We start from the raw sequence: 15,751 nt of genomic DNA, 5'->3' as shown, positions 1-15,751 counted from the left end.
GTTATCTGTATCGTACTCGTAACTGAACTGCCTGCCCCGTTACGGGCTGCTTATATATGCCTGAGAACAATATAAAAGAACATTAAAATAAAACACATAAACCTAGAATGGTCGATATTCCATCTCTTTCTAGACATACTTCCGACCTTGTCGCACAATGCAGAGAGAACCCACATCTCTACGCAACGCCAAAGAATCAAGCCTATCGGAGATGACTTTATGAGGTGAGCAGACCTTATATAGTAGCAGGCATTTATCACGGAATGCTCCGAAACTGTTTGACCTGATTTCTTCCCCCGCATTCCACCTTCACACTACACGCCACAAACTTGTATATAATAATAATAATATTGACACACTTTTACACAAATTATCTTGCCCCAATCTAGCCATAGCCTGTACTATAGGTACAAGACAACGATATATTTAATACATTATACTTACTTAAACATACATAAATACATATAAACATCCATGACTCGGAAACAAATATCCATAATACTCATCATAGAAAATACTGCACCTACCGGGCATCGAACCCGGGATCTCTAGCTTGATAGTCAGGGTCACTAACCATTCGGCTATATGGGCCGTCAATATATATCTTTATATATATAATTCTTCTGTTCTGTGTGTTAACATAACATGACAATAAACTCGACCTAAACTGCTGGACCGATTTGAATGAAGTTTTTTGCATGTGTTCAAGTGGATTCGAGGATGTTTTAGATTCACAATTGAACTACCTCCAAAACGGCTCGACCAATTTTGATAATTTTTTGTGTTTCAGTGTATTTGAGATTGGTTTAGATTCTCAATTCAGTCCATATATAATTCTTCTGCCCATGTGTATGTTAGTGAAAAACTACAAACGGCTGGACCGATTTTTAAAATTTAAGACGTGTCTACCCCCCCCCCACGCCCCCACACGCTCGTTTATCCTCCTCTTCCATATTGGCTATCTCGCGAAATATAGGAAATAATAAAAAAACAAATCCATTTCTAAATATTTAATTAAATAAAAAATAAAACAGATATAACAGATCAACAAAGGAGTATAATTTGAAATATTCACTATAAATATTCGAAAAATATAACTCTACATTTTGCGCTTATAATTCGGCTACAAACTCTATCTAATATACAAATTATATTAAGTATATACAAATCAATGTACATAACACTGCATTCACAACTTTGTTTTTTTAGTCATATTTTTTTACATACTGCGCATGTGAGAATGCTTATTGTATCTATCAAAATATGTGTCTATTTAAATAAAACACTTTTAAAGGATTAAAACTCGTGTATTTTTAGAAAATTTATTGAAGTAGGCGTTACTTTGCGGAAATCCATTATTATACAAATGATTTAAGTTTTCTAAAGTGTTAATTCCGCCAAAATCTGGCACGAGACTCATTACCTTTTACTATCGAGGCGAGACAACACGTCCTGAGGATGCCTCGTGTAGAGGCGAAACACGTGTCGAATTGTTTAAAAACAAATATTACTAATTAATACTTAATATACTCGTGTATTTGTAGCTGCTTTTAATTTAGAGATTATTAGATTATTAAAACCCACATCTACTCATACCAATAAAGAAGAGCACACTGTCAGTAAAATTTGCCAAAAACCATCTGTCTACAGCAAATACCACCTCCGAGGCAATAAATGGCGCTAAACTTCACGAAAAATATGACAAATACTATCTTTGACTCATTTCATGTGCAGTCCCCCTGAAAACGAGATCTGGAAAGGTCTTGAAACGTCGGGTTAACTAAAATAAAAATGTAACTTTTACGCAAAAATCTAATGTAAAAACAGTTACAATTACACGCGTTTTAATCATTTTTAAGTGTTTTATTTAAATGTATAACACTCGTGTTAATCAAAGATAATAAAAAGATGTGTCACTTTAAATAAAATAATAAACTGTATAAACATCTGTTCGGAAAGAACACTATACGAATCACAGACTTAGAATATACTAGTTATATAAATGACCTGACAGCCCGATAATACGTAGCGGTGGCTAGTTTAATATTCAAAATACTAATGTGTTATTGCCAAGTGTGGCTGACTGTCAAGGCAACTTGTCAAGGCAGTGGGCAGGGCACATAGTTCGACGGAGAGATGGCCGTTGGGGCTGTAAAGTCCTCGACTGGCGACCACGTACCGGAAGACGCAGTGTTGGTAGGCCTCCCTCAAGATGGACCGACGATCTGCTCAAGATCGCCGGAATACGTTGGACGAGGGCAGCGCAGGACCCGTCGTCGTGGAAATCTTTGGGGGGGGCTTTGTCTAGCAGCGGACGTCTTCCGGCTGATGATGATGATATTCGCTTTCCACTTCTGTATCTCCGTTAGAAATGTTCGTCACTCTTTGTACTATAAACTAGTATATTGTAAATCTATTTAACGAACACAGTTTCTTGTCGAAAAAAAAGCTGACACAGAAAACACCAGACATTTTTTGGTACATATTTGTACAAATACCTACGACAAACAGATTTTTTCCTATCTACTCTGAACATTACAATTTCAAATCAGAACAAAAGTAAACTATTTATGTCCCTTTAATATTACTATCTGTCATCAAAATACATACATACGAATTCGCCCTTTATATACACGACAATTCTACATCTCTCTCAAAGGACATATTTTCAACCTTGGATCAAGGATTGGTCTCCGCTCCGCTCCAACTAGACACCGCAGGCGTAGTCGCAAAGTGCGGCAACTAATACTAGGCCCAATTGGACGTACTCGAAGCCAGTCTCGAACGACGTGTGACGTTGACGTGCCACGTGTTCTGTTAAACTTTGATAATAATTGAAACTACAATGCCGGGTTGCCTCGTAACACTTAGTAAAAAGAATACTAAGAATACAAGAAATAAGAAAGACACTGGGATCACATATTATCATCAGTAAGTATTTTGTATTTTATTAATTCCAATGTAAAATAACACGAAGCGTATGTTACAAAATTTGAAAGATGCCATTGAGTGTCAAGATGCCACGCACACAAGCATCTAATGGTTGCCGGAATAAAAAAGCTATTGTTCTTAGGTATTGAGGTATCTAGTTGGAGCGCAGCGGAGACCAATCCTTAATCTAAGTTTGTAACAATGAAAAATAGCTACAACACCTAGATATGTATAGATATTTCATGTTTATGTTGATATTTGAAGTATGGACTAAGTTATTTTCTTAACGTGAACTTATCACATTCAAAACACAATTATACTTTTTGTTAAAAATTAAAACCAGGTTACGTCTCTTTATTTGACAACTCCATGACTACACTAATATAGAAGAAATAGTCTGATGGTAACGTTAACATACGAAACTTTACTACTTAACCCTTTTACCTATGGTGGGATCCATTCGACCATAACTTCTCCCACTTTTCACTAAGGTATATATACTATAACATAACCATACGTTCCGCTTTGGACGGGACAGTCCCGTTCTCTGGCAGTCTGTCCCGGTGACCCCAGAGAGACCGATATAGTCCTGGTTTTAGAAACAGACCAAACAATAATTTAAAATGTAATTTTCCCGCTCGAAACGCGTGGTACCGCGCGGGCGCACCTCACAGGATTCGATTATTCTATCTTATATATAAAAAAATATTTGTAAAACACTAAAAAATCTTTTTTTTTATTATTTAATTCCGGATATGTAACGCACTGGCAAAAATATGATCACGTTGTGTATATAACCAATAGTTATCCGCATTCAATGACTTCAGACTAAATGAGCAAGGAAATCCTCGAAACGTGAGAAATATCCCGATATCGATATAACTAATAACTTAGTCCCGAATTTGCCGATCACCTTTTCTTAGGTAATGGAGGGCAAACGAGACTGCAAACTGCCTGAAGGGAAGTTATGTGTCACTAGTCACTACAGATAGTTAATAATATAATATTTATCGATATTATTTTGCGATATTAATTTAATATACAGGATGTAATCGTTAAGGTGATCAGGCGATTATACCGTAACTGTTGCAAATATAAAAAAAACATAGGATTGATATTAAAAGGAATTACGTTACCTAATCAGTAAAATGACATATTTTTAAAAATCGAACGCGAGGTATCCAAAAAAACATGTCCGTAAGTGGCCTTTTCTTTTTTAAGCTTTATAATTGAAAGATTTTTTAGATATAGGCCTTCCAATCTAGCGTTATTTGACATATTTTATGATTATTTTTGTATGGATTTGATGAATTTATTGTAAATCATTCACTGGTATTTTTATCAGTCATATTAATGTTTTTTTTTTTTTCATCTTAAAATAAATAATAATCCATTTTGTAAGTATAGCATTTGTACATGCAGTATAACTCAAACTACTCTGTGGTACACGCTAGCAATACAGTCACAGATTATAATTTTTTCATTTCCAAAGTTTTCTCTTTCAAATATCCGTCAAAAATGTCAAATTGAGAGTAGGTCTCTCACAGCCGTAGATAGAAGATCAATACTTTTCTATCTACGGTTTTTGTTAAACAAACATTTTGGCGTTGACAGTTGAAGGCAGATATCATAAATACCATGTTGACATAAGGCTAGTATTTAAGACTTAAAGACTATACAGGATGTCCCAAAGTTATGGAATTCCGGAAGAAGAGTTATTAGTTTTCGGCCATTCTTTCGATTGGCATTATAAAAGTAGGGGTGGTTTTTTTTTACATTTCAGTCGGTTCGATTCCCAAACGAGGCAAGTAATTCGTAGAAAATCTTTGAATGCAGAAGTACTAACTTTTCAAAATAACATCTTCGATATTTAAGATACTTTCCCTTCATATCCCATAACTTTGGGGCACCCTGTATATTTTTGCTTCGTAATGTTGCTGTTTTTAAAAAAAAACTTCTATATTTAATTTAACAAAAAGGCAGGTGTTTAAATTTATTGACGTAGCATTTTTTGACTACTTAATTAAATGTTTTATATGGCAGTTTGGTTTTGTTTGAGGCATTCATTTTCAAATGGGTCACATCCTATTTTAAATAAAAACATTCGAATTTGAATTTAGTGACTGCAAAGAAAAAAAAACACACTCCATACAAAAACGGGATACGTATTTTGATGTTACTTTCATACATTTAGTATGAGATTAGTAGTCACAGTTAACGATTCCTTCCTTAGTATCATGTCAGCATCGACATCAATTAACTAACAACAATTATTGAATTTTAACAATAACAATCAACAAATTAATAAAATCAACAGCAATTTGTACGTTATATTCATATTAAATATGTAATTCACAATAATAATTATCATTAATATTACATTTAAGGTTAATTTCTACGATTTTAAGTTTATGTTTAAAAACAACAAAAAAAATCTCTGAACACAAAAGTGTAAAATATTCTTGTTAAAAAAACCTATTGGGAATAAAATAACTGCATATACAAAAGTAAATTATTAGGTTAACTGGCGTTGAGCGAAAACATTAAGATAGGTTATTATTTATGGCAAGCATCAATGGTGTCATTCATTATTTCTTTGATAAGTGACGCCTTAACGTGCAATCGAATACTTACACCAACGATCGACCAGCGGTCGGGCTTATCGTTCCCGACTACTTATTATTTTAATCACTTGTGTTTAATCTAATATATAAAATTGTGTGTGTGAGTGTTTGTAGTTAAACTCCTTTGAAACGGCTTGACCGATTCTCATGAAATTTTGAGTGCATATTGGGTAGGTCTGAGAATCGGACAACATCTATTTTTCATCCCCCTAAATGTTAAGGGTGACTATGAGTCAGCATTAAAAAATACACACAACTTCAAATTTTCACTCATCTACGATCAACAGTTACTTTTGTATCGCGATTTTAATATCGGCAATACAACGTTTGCTGGGTCAGCTAGTGTTCTATATATTCATAATAGTTGTATAACATTAAAAAAATATGATAAACAAATATTCAATAGAGTGTTCTCTATCTGCATCAGTAAAAATTTTGGCACAATATCATTAATTATAATATCGCATATCGGTTTTGTCTGACATTTAATGGCACATCTAACACACTCCAACCCAAAAAAAGAGTTTAACTTTTGAGCATACTGTAGATTATACAGCGTGGAACAAAACATTGATGAAAAATTGCATAATTTTATGAATTTAATTGAATTATTATCACTGAATTATCATTATTTTGGATATAATACAAAGGAGTTACTTGAAAATTGCAATTTTTTTCGATAAACTAACTCATTAATTCGAAATATTATTAAAGTGAAACTTTTATTACATCGTCTCAAACTTTTACGTCTGTGTGTTGCATGTCGCGTGACGGTCGGGCGGCGCCTATAGTCCCCATATTGGATGCAATTGCGTTCGGGTGGAAGAGTAGGTTCGAACCCCACACACTTGATAAGGGTTATTTTATTTTATGAAAATGTAAAGCATAATATATATATTTGTTTTTTTTTTCTATGCTGATATTAATACCTATGTTATTTTGTGAAACAATGTTTCACTTGCATCGTGGTTTCATAAAACCACACAATTGCTTTTTTTTACTTGAATTAAACCAATAATAATGTGATAATAACCTTAGGCCAATGGTGTTTGCCTCTCTATCGCTTGTTCAGCGCTCTCGCTTACACTTGGGCTCAGGAGGAACGTCAAATTAGCCAAGCTTTTTCGTGCATGCAGCCGGCGTTCATCTAATATATAAAATTCTCGTGTCATGGTGTTAAACTTTGAACTCCTCCGAAACGGGTTGAACGATTCTCATGAAATTTTGAGTGCATATTGGGTAGGTCTGAGAATCGGACAACATCTATTTTTCATCCCCCTAAATGTTAAGCGTTATAGCGGTCCACACGAAATATTTTTTTTTAATTTTTTTGACATTTTTTTTTAAATTTGTTTGATCATGAGTCAGCAATTAAAAATACAGACAACTTCAAATTTTCACCCATCTACGATCAACAGTTACTTTTGTATCGCGATTTTAATATCGGCAATACAACGTTTGCTGGGTCAGCTAGTTGATTTATAAAACGTTATCACGTCAAAAATTAAAAAAAATCACTCAAATTAATATATTTTCCAACAGAGGTAATTTTGTATGTAGCCCCACGCTGCTTTTAAAAATATGATATTTTCGTATAGCATTATACACTTCGTTATATATGAAGTAATTAGTGATGGGGACTAATAGCTCAAAGGCAAAGAAACCATAATATGTACATTATACTTATCACAAGTGGGTACCACAACGGCGCCTATTTCTGCCGTGAAGCAGTAATGTGTAAACATTACTGTGTTTCGGTCTGAAGGGCGCCGTAGCTAGTAAAATTACTGGTCAAATGAGACTTAACATCTTATGTCTCAAGGTGACGAGCACAATAGTTGTAGTGCTACTAAGTTTTTGAGTTTTTTAAAGAATCCTGAGCGGCACTGCATTATGGGCAGGGCGTCTCAATTACCATCAGCTGAACGTCCTGATCAAGATATCTTTATAGTGGTATTATTTGTAACACCTAAAGTACTTGTTGTACGTTTTACACATTTCAAAATTTAAAAAATATCTACAGGTAAAATTATTCACCCATTTTCACTGTCATTCACACAAATTTAACCTTAAATCAAACACTAACCCCTTTTACCTAAAATACATTAAAAAATTAAACTAACTATAGTCACGGAGTGAAGGCAATTTGGGTCAATGCCCCCATAATTGAAACAATAACGAAAAATTGACAATGAATCCCAAACGCACTTTTAATAAATAGTGTTGATATTCCCCCTTAACTGTTTTGGAAACATATTCCAATCCCGTCATACAATTACAGAAATTACGAAATTCATGTCAACATAACAATATAGTGCATATATCTACACCCAAAACCATTAATTTGCAACATTTCACTAAAATATTGCATGGAGCTATCACAGTCATAAAATTTACGTATTCATTTAAACTCCAGAACTGACAAATCGTATTGTTTTAAATAACCTACAAGTGAATGAGCTAATATGACTTTAACATGTGTCGAAGAAAAACCCAAAGTACTAGGGGTACAGAAGTTAGAAACACTAGTTCCTATCGCTTGAACTACTGTACCGTGACTAGACTACTTCTGTTGATCCTTCTCGCCCTGTATATAATGGTAGTTGATGAAGCGCGCGCCCTGCGTCAGTTGAGCGCATTCGTTGGTGAAGTGGCACGCGAAGAGGAGCAGGTTCCGAGGCTGAACCTTCCACGCGAACCTCATGAACATCAAGGAGTACAGCGTCAGGGCTGGAATACAAAAAAAATATTGTGTAATGTAGCAAGATTTCATTTTTCTTTATGAAAACAAGGGACAAGACGGACAGGACGTTCAGTTGCTGGTAATTGATACGCCCTGCTCATTATAATGCAATGCCGCTCAGGATTCTTGAAAAACACAATAAATTTTGACCGGCACTAGAATTGCGCTCGTCACATTGAGTTGTTTCACTAGCTACGGCGCCATTTAGACCAAAACACAATAATGTTTTCACATTACTACTTCACGGCAGAAATAGGCGCCGTTGTGGTACCAATAATCTAGCCGGCATTCTGTGCAAAGGAGCCTCCCACACTGGTAAAATTTCATGACATTGTATTGGAAAACAAGAAGCTATATATATATATATATATATATATATAAGAAGCTATATTGTTATGGGGCAGTGCGGCCGATATTAATACTATCTTTGTGCTGCAGAAGAGGGCTATTCGCGCGATTTATAACTTAGGTCCTAAAGAATCATTAAGAGAAAAATTTAAAGAAATAAACATTTTGACTGTTGCTTCTGAATACATTTTTGATAATGTTTTGTATGTTCATAAGCACATTGAGGAATTTTCTAGAAACTGTGACATTCATAATGTTAACACGAGGAACAAACATAAACTTGTTATGCCTACTACTCGGTTGGGTCGAGTTAGTAAGTCTTTTGTTGGGCGATGTATATGCTTCTACAATATGATCCTAGAAAATGTACAAAACAAATGTGTTACGAAATTTAAAAGAATTGTTAAAAAACGCTTGTGTGGGAAAGGTTATTATAAACGATTTTCTTAATGACACCACGGACTGGGATTAAAGCGAACACCCTCAGGCTCTTTAATTATAAATGTTTATTGTACGATATTACATTATAATCCATATTTTATATAAAAAAAAAGCCCGCTGAGTTTCTTGCGCCCATTCTTCTCAGGTCTGAGGCAGTCTCTTTTGAATGGGTGGTAGATTTTGACGTTCAATAAGTGATTATAAATCCTATTTTGAATAAAAATTTGAATTTGAATATAATACAAATACTGTTGTCGATTATTGTCGGCCAATACTAGGACTCACAGAGCACAAATTCAAGAAACATATTAAAGCTTCTTTGACAAAGAAGGCTTACTATAGCAGGTATTGTAGATTATATAGACGACTGGCTGACCCGACAGACGTTGTTCTGTAGATTATAAAAAAAATATACTGTTTTATAGGAATTCGCGAATAAAATTTCAAAACATCAAGAATTGTTTCGTAAAAAATGCTACCTGTACTGTCTGAACTGCCAAACCGTGCGTCACTAAATACTCTCATAGAAAATAGGTCCATACAAAAGAAATATTGAAAATAAAAATAATTATGGGTCCCAAATCGAAATAATAACCATCCTATCTCTCAAGTTCGACCAAACTAGAGCCTTAGCTTATCTTTACGTGCTTCATATTTATGTTTTTTGAAATTTTTATCAGTTTCGCTTTATTGTATGTTATACTTATAATATGTAGGATATAATTTTAGTTTGGGTGTTTTTCAAATTTATGTTTATTTTATTTTAGTTAACAAGTTAAATGCATTTGCCCAAGTCGTGATAGTAACATAAAATTATTTATTGTTTTATATAACTCTACATTTATTTGAGTTAAATATCACGCCATTATAGGTGTTTTCATTTAATTGACGTATATGTTAATAATGGTTTACTTATACTAGCGTTATTTTGTAATTAATAATACATGTATGTTGTATGGGAGCCAATAAATAAATAAATAAATAAAACTGCACTCCATGAAGTGATCCCCATTAAAATCCGTTCATTAGTTTAGGAGTCCATCGCGGACAAACAAACGTGTCACGTAATTTATATATATTAAGATTATGATGCATGGTTCTGCCCAGGCCACCTAAAATTATTGTATAATATTATATAAAATAGGCTAAGTTGTTATATGATTTAAAAGATGGGCTGGGAGTTTCTTTTCAGTTCTTCTCCCCATGCCATAGCCCCTTTACGAACTGATGTCGCTTCATAACGTTTAACTGGTGCTGTTGCATTATTGTAACTCCCTATGGTAAATAAATGTATTTGTATTTCGAATGATCCATAGCAGTGTACATTTTGAATATGTTACAGCCCGAGCTAGAGTGATCGGGAATTCTCCGACTCTGGTAGAGCCGGTACCCTCCTGGGGTACTATCTCTTTAGGGACCGCTTTCATAATCTTTGTTGGGGAAGGGGGGGAATGGCCTCCGGTCCTCGACACTAACCTATACGAAACATAGCGGCGCTAGGCCGCTACTTCACGCCGGTATTCTGTGCGAGTGTGGTAATTAACCCGGACGAGTCTGGCCCGATTGTGCTGACGTCAAAAGACGGCAGCGTGACTCTTCCACTTCTAAGAAGCCCTTAGTCGCCTCTTACGACACCCATGGGCCTGGGACTCCCCTATTCTTTTTATGCCCCGGGGAAAGTACAGGATGACTAAAGCAATGACTACACAGTAAGTGGTTATAATGATGTGATAGGGGCTGACTTTATTAAACTATGGGGTACTACTTATTATAATATAATGATATACTGTACGAGCAAACTCGTACAAATCAGTAATTTAAGTTCACAGCGAAACACATATCTAATATATAAAATTCTCGTGTCACAATGTTCGTTCCCGTACTCCTCCGAAACGGCTTGACCGATTCTCATGAAATTTTGTGAGCATATTGAGTAGGTCTGAGAATCGGCCAACATCTATTTTTCATCCCCCTAAACATTAAGGGTGGTCCACACGATTTTTTTTTTAATTTTTTTGACATTTTTTTTTTTAATTCAAAGTCAGCATTAAAAAATACAAACAACTTAAAATTTTCATCCATCTAGGATCAACAGTTACTTTTGTATCGCGATTTTAATATGGGCAATACAACGTTTGCTGGGTCAGCTAGTTTCAATATAAAACTTGATATATCTAACATTCAGTATTGCAATACAGCACTCCGCGCGATCTATCGCACAGTGATTCGCCGCATATCATATCAAGCAATAAATATCAAACTGATTTACAATCTGCTTTGTAGTTTATTATACAAATTTTATTCATCAGTTTTTCATTTAATTAATAAACAAAAACGTACATATGTAAAACCAAAACTTTTCAAAGAGTGGAATACATAGGCAGTGACCTAACCTAACCTAACCTAACTCCATACTCATATATTAATTGGTTATGATAAAAAAAAATTCAAAACAATAGATATAATATGCACTAAAAAGTATAAAAATAATTGCGTATTTTTATACAATCTAATTAATTAATCTAATTCTAGTTACGATTATTGTCATTTTTGGAGTCGGTGTACTTCCGCCGTGACTCGCTCTCGCCTCTACCTCACTACTCAAGCACATCTCACCTTTAACTATGTATGTAGTTACAACTTACAAACCTATCTTGGATCGACTCCAAAAATTACAATAATCGTAACTAGAATTAGATTAATTAATTAGATTGTATAAAAATACGCAATTATTTTTATACTTTTTAGTGCATATTATATCTATTGTTTTGAAGTCGGTTGTTTTCTGTTAAATTGATTTTTTATTTTAAGATTTTTAGTGAATTTGAAGTACACTAACTAACAATTTGGCTTAACATACTAAATTTTTCAATGCAGCAATGAACGTAAGCGCTTCGCAATTTGATTACAGACAGTAAGAAATTCTGCCACAGATCGCACCCTTACTGTAATTCGTTAAGGAGTCCCATTGATCATCATATTCGACTACGACAATTACTTGACCATAACTATGTTATGGTAGATGACTAAGTATCCAGATACCATAAAAAAGATTCAGCCGAGTACCTATCGTTAATTTGCTCCTAAGAATTGAAGAGTTCCGTTACTTTGTCATAGATTCCGTAATCAGAACCTAACCAAACTCTCACCAAATTATCTATAAGTATATCCTTTCCAATAAAAAAAGAATCATCGAAATCGGTTGGCGCGATATTGAGTTATTCGTAAATTTATCATCCACTTAATTTATAATTTAGCAAATACGTATTTATATCAAATTTAAGACTTTAATGGTTTTCTCATTGATGCCATCGTCAGATCTGGACCAAATTACAATGGGACCACACGGGAAGCACCAGCTTTCAAATAAAAAAAGAATTATCAAATTCGGTTCACCCAGTCGAAAGTTTTGAGATAACAAACATAAAATAAAAATAAAAACATAGCAACGAATTGAGAACCTCCTTTTTTTTTGAAGTCGGTTAAAAATAAGTTTGATGAAACTTATCCATCATCAGATTTTGTGTGGTCAATAGGTGTGATTAAATATGTTGTAAGCCGGAATACACTACCAAATATATAAGACCAATTTTTATCTGTGGGTTGGCAGAGACTAAGTGATCAACATTATTATATTGTGCATTTACAATGCATTGTAAATGCATGTTGTTGTGCATACAAGAAAAACATAAATGTTTTGAATAACTTATTGTAATTCCAAGAACAATTGCTATTTGTTTAAGCACAGTGAAACACTAAGTTGTAGAAAGCACAACAAAATTGTATGCAATTTGCAGCCTGGTATTTATGATTGAATTAATTCTTGACACTAGTTCAATTACACAATGTTAAAAAAAGATTTATGTCCAAAAAGCAAACAAAATTGTTACACATTAAACATGAAATAAGGCTAGGCATACACACATTGGCAGTTCATCAGTATTAAATAATAAAAAAGCAGTGTAAAATCTGTGTTAACACTTTACATTATGTATTATCTTATCTATGGATTTCAATTACTTTATTGTGAAAGTTTATCGCTGTGGCATGAGCTGCTGGAGAATATAAAATAAAGTATGTTATATAATAATCATTCTCTTGCAGTTGGAGTAAGTAATATATTACTAGCTACTATCCACGATATCATCTGTGGGGAAGTGGTATAATGCAGCAAAAATTTATGTGCCAGCATCTAACTTGACAATATGTAGCCTAAAATATTGTCTCAGCCTCTTTTCAAAGATTGCAATATTTGAATAAATCTATTCAGTAGTTCACCTGCCGCCAGACCACACGAAAGTTTTGCACACTTGGGTGGTCATCATCATTACAATATTACTATTGACTATTATGTTGATCTTGGCTTACACATAAAAGTTATGCTGTTGCATGCTTTTTTAAGACTATTTATGATAAAAATTTCGGATTCTGGTGTTTTTGGAATAGCTCCCAGATTTTTTAGACACTTGACACTTATCATATATATCTACTTTACAATACTATAATATATAGCATTGTAAAGTTTCATTAAAATCTCAGTTTTTATGTGAAAGAGTAACAAACATACATACAAACTTTTATAATAGTATTAAGTCTCACTGGGTTTCTTGCTGTTTTACCAAGGAGCTATAAAAACTTACCAAATGTCATTTTGCCACTGATAAATTTTGGATCCTTTCGAGTATCAGCAATGGCAGCCAGTGGTATACCCCAATTGGCAACTGGACCCCAAAAATGTGTGCTGGAAATAAAATATAGGGCACATTTAAAGATTTTTTTCTCTTGACATTATTTGACATTATAGTTCACGATATATGATTGCTTTTTGCTTAAACGCTTCAAACATATCTGTTGGCTAGGAATTAGATCGGCTCCTTGCGAGTACCAACTTACGTAGTAGCCACGGACCCAGATGAAGAAGATTTTTTTTTTTTTTTTTTTTTATGGAATAGGAGGACAAACGAGCGTACGGGTCACCTGGTGTTAAGTGATCACCGCCGCCCACACTCTCCTGCAACACCAGAGGAATCACAAGAGAGTTGCCGGCCTTTAAGGAAGGTGTACGCGCTTTCTTGAAGGTACCCATGTCGTATCGTCCCGGAAACACCGCACACGGAAGCTCATTCCACAGCTTCGTGGTACGAGGAAGAAAGCTCCTTGAAAACCGCACTGTGGAGGACCGCCACACATCCAGATGGTGGGGATGAAATCCTAACTTGTGGCGTGTCGTGCGAAGGTGGAATGATGGAAGATGATTTTAAGTAATTATAATTATGTATGTTTTATTCAATGGAATGCTTATGATATAGTATTCTTGTAGCTGGTAGTTTGTCCCACTTACATAAATCATGGTCATCATAATAATATGTTAATTACATTTAACACTGTTAATGTGTGTATTTTAAATTTAAAAACTGGTTTAGTAGCTCTAATTTATTAATATAAGACTATTGTAATCTTTTGATGAACACTTATAGATGTGTTTTAAGTACACATAGAAAATTTTATAATTTCCATTAACTATTTTTACTTACCTCATTAAATAATCTCTAAACTCCTTACTCTTCAACTGACCCATTAATTTCTTTATGAGTGACATACTTAGTGTCTGCAATATTTAAATTTATTTAATTAATGATTATACCATAAATTAATACTTAACATTGTAACAGAATATACCATTGTATAATTATGTCAAAACGAAACTTATTCAAGTTGGCTTATTAAGTCCACAGCATACCAACTTAACTATTGGCAAGGTATATTTTCTTATCATATTATCATTAATGAAGGAGGGTTCAGATAAGAAATATATTATTGATGCATGCGTACATAAATCTGATTTTTATTATGATATGATAAGAAATGACAAGACCTCGCCCTTCAGGAATTATGAAAACTCAAAATTCTGAATTAGGAAATTTATAACAAACTATGGTTTCATTCTATTCAAAACGCAAAGCTAGAAACAATGTTAGGTAATAGGGCTAATTTACAATTTATAGCGTGATTACGTACACTCTTGAGTCTACATTTCAAGGTTATTAAACTAGTTTAGAAAAAGTCATTGTTAATATAAATATAAGTAAATTATGTACCTGAATGTTATATTTGATTCGTTAGTTATAGTTATCACAGAAATAACTTCAATTTAACTCAATATTTATTCAAAATTTTAGTGTTTTGAGTGTTTACACTATCGGCGGTCAAGGATAGTTTTTAGTTCGTCGGGCACGTCAAAAATTGTCTCCCGCTGTTTCTGTTAATGTCAAACTGATAAGTGATAAGGCAATGATTGGTGAAAACTTTGTAATGAAAAGGCGTTATGCAAACAACAATGACATAATATGTCAAACTGTCATAAAATTATATATTTTTTTCACCTCACTAGCACGAAAAGGGCGCTACTGTTACGTGAAAACTCTCAGCAAAAAGGCTTTTTGAACGTTTTGAACGCGTGAGGCAAAGTGATTTAAATTTCAAACCCCACCTGACCATACATCCGGGAATTACTCAGCGTTAAAATAAAAAAAACTGTTACTTTAGAATCACTCGTTACGCTCGTGATTCAATTCTGGACTACTTCGCCAATTCGTGATTTAAAGTCAGCATTCGCAGCAAAAAATAACTTTGCTCACTTGTTGAACAAATAATGATTACAGCA

At 34.0% G+C, this 15,751-nt stretch overlaps 1 protein-coding gene across 1 annotated transcript; it reads right to left on the bottom strand.

Annotated features, from left to right (window-relative positions):
- Window positions 1-995: 995 nt before the first annotated feature.
- LOC126976033 (mitochondrial pyruvate carrier 1) lies at window positions 996-15,346 on the bottom strand. The gene is made up of 4 exons (XM_050824180.1): window positions 15,186-15,346; window positions 14,622-14,695; window positions 13,728-13,828; window positions 996-8,285 (listed from the first exon to the last, which is right to left on the bottom strand). Exons 2-4 carry the CDS (start codon window positions 14,684-14,686, stop codon window positions 8,119-8,121), a joined length of 333 nt encoding a protein of 110 aa, XP_050680137.1. The 5' UTR covers window positions 14,687-14,695; window positions 15,186-15,346; the 3' UTR covers window positions 996-8,118.
- Window positions 15,347-15,751: the final 405 nt, after the last annotated feature.

This window comes from Leptidea sinapis, chromosome 39 (genome assembly GCF_905404315.1).
Source record: "Leptidea sinapis chromosome 39, ilLepSina1.1, whole genome shotgun sequence".
NCBI classification, from domain to species: domain Eukaryota; kingdom Metazoa; phylum Arthropoda; class Insecta; order Lepidoptera; family Pieridae; genus Leptidea; species Leptidea sinapis.
Note: the sequence above shows the minus strand (reverse complement) of the source record. Positions and strands in the feature narration are given on the sequence as shown.